The sequence below is a fragment of the Haematobia irritans genome, chromosome 2 (assembly GCF_050003625.1).
Source record: "Haematobia irritans isolate KBUSLIRL chromosome 2, ASM5000362v1, whole genome shotgun sequence".
NCBI classification, from domain to species: Eukaryota; Metazoa; Arthropoda; class Insecta; order Diptera; family Muscidae; genus Haematobia; species Haematobia irritans.
Genome location: NC_134398.1, coordinates 73,433,438 through 73,446,481, shown reverse-complemented (window position 1 = coordinate 73,446,481; position 13,044 = coordinate 73,433,438). Strand labels below are relative to the sequence as shown.

The 13,044-nt window shown below is 33.0% G+C and overlaps 1 protein-coding gene across 1 annotated transcript in view; it reads left to right on the top strand.

Annotated features, from left to right (window-relative positions):
- Positions 1–11,788, top strand: part of stol (voltage-dependent calcium channel subunit stolid) — a 286,854-nt gene extending 275,066 nt beyond the window's left edge. Inside the window, exons 11-16 of the mRNA XM_075295293.1 lie at positions 629–733; positions 5,304–5,565; positions 5,637–6,113; positions 6,174–6,329; positions 6,406–6,562; positions 11,042–11,788. Of these exons, the coding sequence (XP_075151408.1) occupies positions 629–733; positions 5,304–5,565; positions 5,637–6,113; positions 6,174–6,329; positions 6,406–6,562; positions 11,042–11,235 (1,351 nt within the window). The 3' untranslated portion in view covers positions 11,236–11,788. The remainder of the gene's footprint in view (positions 1–628; positions 734–5,303; positions 5,566–5,636; positions 6,114–6,173; positions 6,330–6,405; positions 6,563–11,041) is intronic.
- Positions 11,789–13,044: the final 1,256 nt, after the last annotated feature.

The window sequence follows — 13,044 nt, the reverse complement described above, 5'->3', positions numbered from 1 at the left end:
AATCTAGTAGATGGGAAGAAACCAGAATATTTAATTCAATGATATATAAACATAGTTAAAAGAAATACTGCATGGTATTTGGTAGGGGGAGATGACAAACCCGTAAAACCCCTTTAGCTACGCCTATATGGCAAATACCTACGCCTATATGGCAATGCTGCTCAAATGAAAAACTTGTAATCACCTGATAGCTTGAAAATACCTTCCTAAATATATCTTGATATACAACATTGAAATCGAATAAAAATATGTAATGTCTTATTATATGTTGAGTTATTTAGAGATAAATGAATTTTCACGTTGCCAGGACAACGAACAATGTCTTCAAAAATTGGTAAGCAATGGCAACACTATCCCATTTTCCTACAACGAATTAGATTATATTTTAATTCGGCGAGATGCCGCTAACCCTCATGGTATTTCGTCGCGTATTTTGATCTTCCCATAGGAAATATACCTAAACAAGTGTTCACCCAACGTAATGGGTACATACTAATGGAAATGTTGTTCATATCTTGTGAAGCTTCATTTCATGGAGTTTTCGGAGTTCATTCATTAAGATAATCGCTTGGCATGCCATATTTTATATTGGACCAACACTAATGCAAATTCTGTTCATGTCTTACAGGCAAGGATATCAAAAATTTGTGGTGACCACATCATTTGTAGCAACACGTTCTGGACTTTTAAGATGGATTGATCATATAAAACCAGCAGATGATTCCCCAGAACCGTGAGTACCTAAACATTACTATTTTTTTTCTTTTCATTTGTATAGAACCTCGTATAGCGAAAAAAAAGGGTGTGAAGTTAACGTTGTTTTCTAAAGTTGTTTTAGCGAAGACACAAACCACTTTAATTTTTTAATTTTCTTTTTTGTTGCGAATTTAAGACTTTTTTGCAACAAATTAAATATATTTTGCTTCATGACACATTTTCTGAACGAAAACGCGTGTATACTTAACACAATTTTGAGCAAAAAGTTATTTAGAGTAATATAAATGCAATTCAAAAAAATATGGAAAGATCTATTTTACATTCATTGGACTTTTTCGGGCATTTCTAGGAAGAGTTAAAAAGCAAAAGTGGGTATAGGGCATTAGCTCGGAGATAGGAGAACTCCCCCGCAAAGAGGGCAGAGCCGTGGGTCATCTAGTTAATGAGATAAAGGGGGGCAAATTCATGTAAGTTCTAATAACTATAAAACCTTTCTGGGACATAGTTTTTAAACAAATTTAACTGATTCTATTAGCTTTAAGGGCGTAGAAGACTATTCTGGAGATTCCATGAGCGTAGCTGGGCTTTAAGTCAGAGGGGGGTAAATTATATTTAGGCCAATTTTGTAGGTCGATTTTCGGGCATTTCTAGGAAGAGTTAAAAGGCAAAAGTGGGTATAGCATATTAGCCCCAAGCTAGGAGTATCCTCTCCCCCAAACGCCAGAGGCGTAGGTCATCTAGTTAACGAGATAAAAGGGGGGACATTAATGTATTTTCTAAGAGCTAAAAATCATTGCTGGGGCATAGTTTTTACAAAATTTTAATTGATTCTATTAGCTTTAAGGGTGTGGAAGACTATTCTGGAGATTCCATGAGCGTAGCTGGGTTTTAAGTCTGAGGGGGGGTCAATTTTAAAATTTTAACTTTTCAACGAAAATTCACAAAAAATCAACCAAATTTCGTCGTGATTTGTTACTGATAGACGAAATGCAATCAAATATGAACAAATTTTGTTAATTATTTTATATTTACGACTTTAAAATAGAGTGAGTTAAAACCCAATTATATGCCTAAACTGTTCAAGCCTCTTTTTGGCTATTTCCGATAGACGAGAACGAACCACAGGGGGTACACATTTGTAACCCCAACTGTGGAGCGTACCCCACTGAAAATCCCATGGGCGTAGGTCATCTGTGTGAGAAGAAATCAGGGGGGTTCAAATCTACTTTTATGTCCGTTTTTGAACGCATTATGGATACAATTTCTTTTAAATTTTGAAATAAATAGAAAGCCCAGATTGAGAAGAAAGCTACCGTTATATAAACGTAGCTTATTTCAATTTTAAAAGGGGACTAAGTAATTTTATCAAAAATTTCGATATGGATTTTCACCTATTTACAACCCACAACAACGAACTAAAGTGGGTATACGTAGGTAGCTTCACGCTTGGAGCATCCCCCAGTGAAAGCCCCATGGGCGTATCTCATCTGTGAGAAGAGAAAAGTCAAGGGGGTAAAAGTACTTTCTGTTACTATTTCAACTATTTTCAACACCGATTTTCACCTATTTACACCCCACGACACCCTTGGAGCATCCCCCAGTGAAAGCCCCATGGGCGTACCTCATCTGTGAACGGAGAAAAGTCAAGGAGCGCTAAAATATTTTTTCAGTACTCTATAGCGGCAAATTTTTTTAACAAAGTTTTCATATGTGTACCAATAATATTCGTGTTCGCTTAGTCATGATTTTATCGAATCTATATATTATTATCCTTGAATCATTTATTTTGAAAATTTTATATATATATTGTTGAAAGCTTCATATTTCTACCCGATCATTTTTGCTAACAATGTTCGCGAACAGAACTATTGTCACTAGAGTTCATACACGGTGTAGATGCCAAGTAAGAAGAAGATTATTAAAATTGCGCGCTTTTGATACTGCGTGAAGTTTAATGGCGTTTTCTTTTCTTGTAAAAAATGTGCACTTTTTTGCATTTTGCCCGGAAAATGTACTTTTTAGGTTCTTTTCTAAAAAAAACAGGCAAAAGTGCGAAAAGGCTTCGAATTCTGTAGTGAAAATAGTGCCACGCATAGAGACAAATTACGGGCATTTTCAGCACTGCCAACAAACGAGAGTGCTGTGATTGCCCTGTTTCCTTCTTTGAATTCTTTTCTGCCCGCTGAAATGATGCGCATTATGTACATACAAAATGACGGCAAAGCACTTTTTTCAGAAAAGAAAACACCATAATATAATTTTAAGCGTAAAAGACAAGGATGGCAATATAGAGCACCATGCCGCCCTTTTTTGTTTTGTAACATTTCAATATATCCAATGTGCAAAACAAGGACGGAGGTATAATTATAGCATTTGGGCGTTTGGGGGAGAGGATTCTCCTAGCTCGGGGCTAATATGCTATACCCACTTTTGCCTTTTAACACTTCCTAGAAATGCCCGAAAATCGACCCACAAAATTGGCCTAAATATAATTGACTCCCCTCAGACTTAAAGCCCAGCTACGCTCATGGAATCTCCAGAATAGTCTTCTACACCCTTAAAGCTAATAGATTCAATTGATTTTTTTTTAAAAACTGCGACCCATCAATGTATTTAGCTCTTAGAAAATACATTAATGTTCCCCCTTTTATCTCGTTAACTAGATGACCTACGCCTCTGGCGTTTGGGGGAGAGGATACTCCTAGCTTGGGGCTAATATGCTATACCCACTTTTGCCTTTTAACTCTTCCTAGAAATGCCCGAAAATCGACCTACAAAATTGGCCTAAATATAATTGACCCCCCTCTGACTTAAAGCCCAGCTACGCTCATGGAATCTCCAGAATAGTCTTCTACGCCCTTAAAGCTAATAGAATCAGTTAAATTTGTTTAAAAACTATGTCCCAGAAAGGTTTTATAGTTATTAGAACTTACATGAATTTGCCCCCCTTTATCTCATTAACTAGATGACCTACGCCTCTGCCCTCTTTGCGGGGGAGTTCTCCTATCTCCGAGCTAATGCCCTATACCCACTTTTGCTTTTTAACTCTTCCTAGAAATGCCCGAAAAAGTCCAATGAATGTAAAATACATCTTTCCATATTTTTTTGAATTGCATTTATATTACTCTAAATAACTTTTTGCTCAAAATTGTGTTAAGTATACACGCGTTTTCGTTCAGAAAATGTGTCATGAAGCAAAATATATTTAATTTGTTGCAAAAAAGTCTTTTTCGCAACAAAAAAGAAAATTAAAAAAATTTGTGTCTTCGCTAAAACAACTTTAACTTCACACCCTTGCGAAAAAATATTACTAAAACTATAGAAAATTATTATTTCGTCCGTTCCTGTGAAAATAACGGCTTCGATACATACTCTTAATCAGACTTTGTCCGTCTCTCTGTCTGTTGTAATCGTGCAACAACCTTCAAAATCATCTTATCGTCCTAAAATTTGGCACAGATTCGTGTTTTGTTTGCTGGCGAGTCATGATCGAATATGGGCTATATCAGTTTTAATATAGCCCCGACCTCCCGAATTGGGGCCGTGGGCTTCTATAAACCGTTGTTTTCATCTTATTTGTGTGAAATTACAAATCTAGAGGTACATTAGGCCCGCAAAGACCTTGACAGGGGACGGTCCATTTTTTGGTAAAGCTTTCTTCACTTCTTAAAGAAATAAAAGGCACACTGGTCATCCTCTAAACAAAGTAAAATTTCAAGATTTTAGTTCGAATAATATTCTACAGAATTTAGATTTCGAATCATGACGTTATTTAATCATTTTTTTGCACGCTTACTCAAAATGTTTAAGATTCCTCTAAAACTCAAACAAAAATGGTTTTTATAAATCTAGAATCTGATGAATTCTCCATACATAAATATTTTAAATTTAACGTCGGGATATATATCATTTGATCCAATCTTCTTGAGGTAGTACGTTTTTTAAAATTCAATTGAAATTCTATATATTTGCAAGTAATCCGCTACGACGAGAGACTTTCCGAGGAATCTCTTGTATTTAATTTAAGGTGGTAGTTACTTACACCCAGAGAAGGAATATGATCACCTCAAACATGTTTTAAGAGCAAAATGTTATTTTTGGGTGGTGACCATGTAACATGGTTTTCGCAACCATGTTATTTTCTCGGAAATCATGTATCTGATTTCTGCAAGCAGGTTATATTTGACGAAAAAATAACATTTTAGTGACAAACATGTTACATGGTCACCATACAAAATAACATTTTGCTCTTGAAACATGTTTGAGGTGATCATATTCCTTCTCTGCGTGTAAGATTCGACCCGGCTTACATGCTCACATACTTCTTTTGAATTAAAAATAGGTTTCGATACACCAAAGACCCTCGATACATAAGGAAACTACACAAATCTCAAAATTGTATATTCCGTAGCCTAATGAAAAATTCGTTTGAAAAACAGACATTCATCTATTGTTTAACTTAAAAAAGTTTAGAAATTTGTCGTTAATATTATATACATTTTATGTCTTTATCGTTTTTATTAAGTTAAAGATTTTTTTTGAGTTTGACTTCCTATAAACCATTATTAATAATTCTTTTCTAACAGACATTTTAGCGAAGAAAATGCTAGAGCTATGGATATGTCCTGGTATAAACGTGCTGTAGATCAGCATAGCATCGAACAGGATAGTTTTGTTTATAGCGTACCCTTTGGCTCTGGCTATAATGGCAAAACGAATGGAACTTTGGTAACGGCTTCGCACTCCATATTTGTTGAACATCGTGGTCATAAGGCCCCAGCGGCTGTAGTCGGTTTGCAGTTTCAACATGACTCACTAGCCAAGCATTTCATCAATATCACATCAGCCGTAAGATTGTGGATATCAAAATAGATTGGTCCATATTTCAATACTTTCGAATTTCATTTCATTTCATTTAGTGTACCGGAATGACTGGTTGCAAACGAACATGCGCCTCGGATAATCTGGACTGCTATGTTCTGGACAACAGTGGTTTCGTTATTATATCCGAAGACGCTGAACACACAGGAAAATTCTTTGGTCAAATTGACGGTACCATTATGGACTCTCTGGTCCAGGATCGAATTTATAAGAGGGTTACAGTAAACGATTACCAAGGAGTGTGCTCGAACTCGGACAATCCTTACACGGCGTGTGGTGGCATTATAAAACCGAATCGTGTTGCCTCTTGGTTTTTTAAGTATCTGTTATCACTGACCAGCACATGGTTGGCCTTCCTTCCCACCCCACTGAAAGCTTGGCCCCAAGACGATTACATCTACAATGAGGATAATTTGGAAGAACCCTCGTATATTGACGAATATGAGCCAATTGATGATGATTACATTTCACCAGTCGATGAAGAAATGGACGAACTTTTTACCACCGCCGATGTTGTAAGAATATAAAATAAGTTTTCGAATTCTCTTATGCCTTAAATATGTCTAAACTTTCAGGAATATACCACACCTCCACCTAAACAGCATAAGCCTCATGTTGGACCACGCTCCAATCCTGATCCTTCCAATGCTCGTCGTTGCGATTTACGCACTGATTTGTATATGCTGCAACCCGAGCGATTAAATCAAGGTGGTCAAAATAATCCTTTGAAGGTAAGAGGCATACTATCAAAAGTGGAGTTTTATGAATGAGTCAAATCATCATTCATTTGCTTTTCTTAAATTACAGGGTAAATTAACGAATTGTCATGTTTCGGGCTGCGAACGGCCGTTCAGTGTTCAAAAGATCCCGCACAGTAACTTAATTCTTCTCGTGGTTGATACGCTATGTCCTTGTGGGTCAAAACAGTTGGACATTGAACCAATGGAGGAATCCGGTATAGTTGGTAAGTTTCCTTCAAAATGAAAAATAAGAACTTGGAGTCAATCTGCGATTTTTTTCTACCAACATCCAGTAGAAAGGGCTAAAAAATGAAAATTATTAAGGCTTAAATTCTATGGCATGAAAAAGAGTTTTTACAAACATTTCAGAACTATGTCCCAATAATTTACATATTTAAATTATATATGTATGTATATGCAGTCTATCACGATAGACTTCGAAAGTTTGTGTCAATACAAATAGAAGAATCATCCTGGTTTCTGTAGCACCTGTTCGTTAGTGTGGGTTATTTAAAAAAATCTACCAAAACGCTAAGATTTCTTAAAATCTAGTATAATTGGTAGAATTCTCCTAAGTGCGACAACCGTGGTTGAGAATCCCAAAAGTGCATATTAATATATGTTAGCATATTTTTTAAATATTAACACAATTATAACACAATGGAGATGCTGTTTCATACGCGTTTATCAAATAAATTTTTAATACACTGAAAAATCAATGAAACCACCAGGAAGAAAAAAATTTAGAACATTTTGATTATTTTTAGGAAAAATTAGCTATACAGTATTACAAACGCTGACATCAAGCCGATATTACAAAATAAGAAAATATTTTTCGACAAAGTCAAGAAAATGTATTAGACATAATTAATTCTTGTTTCACTTGTTAAAGAAAATTTTGTAGTTTGAAGGAAAAAATCGTAGTTCAAATCTGCAAGAATGTACGAAGTTCAAGATGGGCGCTTTTGTAGTAAAATTTGCAAATTTTGTGAGAAGTACGAATTTAAAAAATTTTTATGTTTCATTTGTGTATAATTTTTTCCAGTTTTTTTAGTCCATTTAACTAATGAACGCAAAAAATTATTAGAGTAAAGGAAACTTTCTCCATCATAATAATTCTATAAACTAAGATAAAACTAACTTGGCTTTATCGAAATAGAGGGTTCGATTAGTAAATAAATGCAAAATGACCCCATTTGTCGAAATCGCACGATACAGTGAAAAACAGTGAACCTACCAGGAAAAAATATTTTGGTTAATTTTAGAAAATTTAGATGATTTTTAGAAAATATTAACTAGACAGTATTACAAACGCTGACATCATGCCGATGTTATAAAAATAAGTAAATATTTTTCGACAAATTCAAGAAAATTTATTAGACATATTTTTTTTTCTAATTCAATCATGAAATTAATTGATCCAATTAATTTTTTAATTGAAATGTCTTCAATCACAGAAATGAGAGTATCAATTAAAAACTTAATTGAGAGTCAATTAAAAATTAATTCATCCAATTACAAAATTAATTGATCCTATTAAAAAATTAATTGACACTATTAATTTGTGCGATTGAATTTTGTTTCAATTAAAAAAATTTTTGAATCAATTAAAATTATAATTGAATATTTTTTAAAACTCAATTAAGATTTTAATTGGAAAAATTCTCGTGAAATTTTTTTCTGTGTATTTAATATTTTTCACTTGTTAAAGAAAATTTTGTTGTTTGAAGGAAAGCATTTGTACTAAATTTACAAATTTATTTTGTTTTTATTGTTGGTTTGTTCTTAAATCATTTTTGTTGTTGTGATTTCAGCTTAAAACCATACGTTGACTAAACTACAAGCTTAACAACATGTATACTTTGTCAAATTTATTTGGGCAAAGTCCTATAGACTGCAAGAAAAAAATTATAAATTTTAAGAAATTCTGAACTATCTTTATGTTTCATTTGCGTGTAGTTTTCCCTCTTTATTAGTTCATTTAAGTAATGTAGGCAAAAAATTATTAGAATAAAGGGAACATTCTCCAAACATAATAATTCCACAAAAAAAATATATAATAAAATAAAATAAAGTTAAATTGACTTTAGTGAAATAGAGGGTTACATTTTTTTCCTGCATATATGGGAGCTATATCTAAATTTGATCTGAGTTTTCCAAAATTAATAGCGTTCGTCCTTGTGCGAAAAAACACCCTGTACCCAATTTCAACATATACATGGACAGACGGATGAACGCACACCAAGGACGTTCATCTCCCCTTGATCGACTCAAGGGAAGATTTTGAGCAGGACTGCCAATTTTGCCGATTTATCGGCATTTTGACGATTTTTTACTCACAAAATGGACAATTCCGATTTTTTTCCGATTTTAACGATATTAACTCCGCTCATTAGAAACATAATTTAGGGAGTTAAAGTTTTTACATTTTGAAGAAATTTTTTAAAATATTAAAATAAATTTGAAAATCTTGGGGGAAAATTCGGAAACAAAACATGGGGTACTTTGGCTTTTCGAGTTTTGTCAAAATTCGTACAAATAATCATGATACTTCCACACTCCAAAGCAAACGTAGAAATTTTTAAGCAAAAAACTAAATTAGATTATAGCTGGAGAATAATTAATTGGAAGGAATATCCAGTTCCAAAAATAACCTAAAATGAAATAACTAAAGTTATTTTAATACCAAAATTGATAATCGCCCTTATTCCTGAAGTCGCCCTCGCCGTCGCTTTTTGTCGCTTTTCGTCAGTCGCCACTAATTGGTATTCCGTTCGTCGATATATTCTGCTATCGAAGAAATTCGGTATTCCTGGTGTCGCTTTTTGTCGCCAATATCGTCGCTTTTTGTCGCCTTTAAATTTACCAGCGACGAGTTTAGTGTTTAATTTTTGAAGAAGTTTTTTAGACTTTATTAATCGAACAATTGAAACATAAATTTAAAAAATAGAAATTGGTAAGAGGTAAAATGACTAATCTTCAACAATTACAAAAAAACGGGGGAAAAATCAGTATATATAGCAGTTATGGTCATCACATTCACATCATAGAAAATAACACTGTACAATTAAAGTAAAAGTGTTGATTTTCAATTCCATTTATTTTTAATAGAAGCCCTTCAAGGCCAATGTATTTTATTTAGCACCAAACTTAGATAACAAATGTGTCCTTCACGAACTTTGAATGATCCTTGGGTACATAATGTCAACGTCGTTCTAATTGTATATGCCGGATGTTGTTATTGTCCTAATGTAGATATCTAAATGATTTCCCGAGTCAAATTTATCATTTATTTTGATTTTCCAAGTCAAAATTGGATTACAAACAAATAGCTTTTAAACGCAAATAATTAAAATTCAGTTTTGTATATCAGCTGATTGTTCTCTTTCATGATGATCCTTGTGCCATTGGTCTCAGCGTCGTCTCCATTTTTATAGTTTTGGAAGCTTTTACTGTCCTTGAATATATATATCCACATTTTTCCGCGTCAAATTAAATATTTTTCTTGATTTTCCGACATAGAATTGCGTCGGAAATAAAAATATTTTAAACCGAAAAAATTAAAATTAATTTTTTGCACATCAGCTGATTGTTTTCTAGTGATGTCGGCCTTTTATTACCGAGTATTGTAATTGGTACAAAAAGTAATCGTCGTCGTCGCCGTCGCCATTTCACAGGAATACCAATTGAATGACGAGACGACTTAAAAGCGACAGACGACAAAAAGCGACGGCGAGAGCGAGGGCGACTTCAGGAATAAGGGTGAATGATTTACTCAGAATGTTGCAAAGAAACTTTTACTAATTATGATAAAATTCAAGTACAGTATTAACAAATAACAATATTATTATTATTGCCGATTTTTTGACGATTTCTAAAATGCAAGTGCTGATTATGACGATTTTTATCGAAAAAAGTGACGATTTCTCTTGAAATTTTATGGGCTGTCCTGATTCTGAGTCAACATATTTGAAAATATTCGGAATGACTTCGTTATAACGACCATTCGAAATTTTCGGTATTCGAAATTTTATCGAACAATTTGTTCGTAATTTTATTTCGAAAATTGTTCGCTTCTCCTTTTCTCGACGTTTTTTGTCATGTGGGGTATGTTTCTCTAAGAATGTTACTTCCACCATCTCCTGCATAGGTTAAGAGCTTAACGGACGAAAAGGACTGTGTTTCATATGTTTCGGTGTAAAAGTTATATGTATGGCACTCAAATTTTTAGCATATTATTTTTAAGTGCAAGCATATAATGTTCATAAACTAGTATAATATGTTTGTACTAGTATAATATGTTTGTATTGTTAATATGTTAATATGTTGGAACATAAATAGTATGATGATGATGATATAAGGATGATGTTCTAAATGATAAATGAGCTTGCATTAATTGATCAAAAATTTTAACTGCTTAAATCTAAACATTATTTAATTTGCACATTAAATTGTGTATTCGGAGCCTTAAAAAAATATGCTTAGGGTGAAACATCAAAATTTCCAGAAAAAAAAATATTCAGTTTTGTTTGAGAGTGCGTCAAAGAAGATCCAGGTTGAAATAAAGTCAATAAGAATATAAATTCAGCAGGCCACAGAAAACGATCTGACATTAGGAACGCTTAGCTGCAGACGAAATGGAACAAATTTTCAATTATTTAATTGTTTGAGCTTGTATTAATTATTCTTCTCTTTTTCCACAGGAGCTTGTAGTACCCGCCGCCAATCACAAGAGACACAAAAACGGCGAAGGCCAAAAAAATGCATAAACTATCATCCGGAGGAAATCGAAATACTACAGTGCGGCCGGGGTGCCCATTTGCTGCAGACACCCACCTCTCTTATTATTGCTCACATTGTCATGATACTCGTCAGTATCCTTTTAACTAACGCGTGATATTAAGGATGATAATCTCCTCGTATTGCAATAAGTTAATCCTTATTAGCAAGAAACATCACATCAACAACAAAACTTTGTATACTTTTTCGGTTTTCATAAGACAACGCAAGGCAGACGTAAGAGACGTATCTACACTGAAAATAGCAAAATATAAAAGAAAATCCAAATCATACAACGCCCCACAAACCACAAAAAAGGGATAATTACCAATTGAGTTTGTGTTTTTGATTTTTTTTTTGTCAAAGATCTTCAAGGGAGTTTTTTCTTTGGGGCGTAAAAATTTGTATGAAAAAGTTTTTAAAAATTTTTGAACAAAAAAATCATTTTGATTTTAAAATTGGCATTAAAGGCCTCTTACTTGAAGCAAAGCAAAGAACGAAGATGATGAAACCTAAGAGAATTTATTAAGTAAATTTAATGAGATTTTAAATTAAGTTTTGTTAGAAGAATTGACACTAAATTAATTGCTAAAGCGAATGAATTAAGAGATGCTAGTAGAAGACAAAACCTACAGAAAACCATTATGTAATTGTACCTACAAAACATTCAAAAAAAAAAAAAATAAAATAAAACACAAATACATACACGTGCATACACAGCAACAAAAAAAGTAATAGAAATTTATTATAGAACATAAACATGTCATTAGTTTAATATGTAATATTAAAACTTAGTAACTTTTTTAGAAATTAGTTGGTATGAATCGTGCAATTTAGAATTGACTTAATCCATTAACGGGCATAGATAAATAATTGTGCAAATTAAATTGAAATTTGTTGTTGTGATTATGAAATCCAATGCGAAAGTAATTTTTTTTTATATTTTAGCTACACCCTCAAAAAAATCGCTTCTTTAACATATGTTCCAAACATATTTTGCAGGAAGCACATATATTATTGGATACTGCCGAAACATTAATATGTTTGTTTTATGTGAACATATTATATGTTTGGAAGCATTTTTAGCCCAAAAATATTATATGCTTGGAAGAATTTTCCCTAAGACGATTGTGCTCATTGCCTAACATACTCGTAATTTTCACTTGCCTTTTATTTTTCTAAAATGATTTTTATTTTTCTTTAATAATTAATTTTAAAGAAAATAAACTTTTTAAATTGTTTTAGCTGCAAAACTCGAACTTAATGCCCGCTTTTATATTTGAAGGTGTCCGTCAACTCCTCGTGGACTACTTATTAATAAAGAGGAACTAAACTTTGTTTTTATACATTTTACTGTGTAATTTTTCACTATTTCCTCCTTATTTCATTTTACTGTCCCAACTCTAAAAAGAGTATAGTGCCCTTTCGTTATTTTTATGAAGACCCCTGATTTCTTTTAACGAACCAAGAAAAAAATTGTGCCCATAATGCCAAAATGATAAAGAAAACACACGTCCACACATACATAAAATGCTGCTCTCAAGGCGAAGACATATGCTGTTTGTTTTTCAAATGTCTGGTTCCGAATGTCTATTCTCTTTATTCAAATTAAATAATATTTAGACTTAAGCACATCAAATTTTTGGCCTTATCATAAAACAGTTTTCCGAAACAACATACAAGCGGTTTCACAGAAATTGTTCTCTTTTGAATCTTTCGCTGTGTTATGTTGATATCTTTCGTAAACTCTCCCGGTTTCCATCTCTATTTCCTTCTCTATACTCTCTCTGTCGCTTTGAATAAAATATCACAACATATGTATGTTTAGTCGAAATTTGTAAATTTATATATGTTTGCATTCACACATATGATTTTTATGAAACATTCATGCCCCAAACATAATATATTCTAACATATTAACATAGAT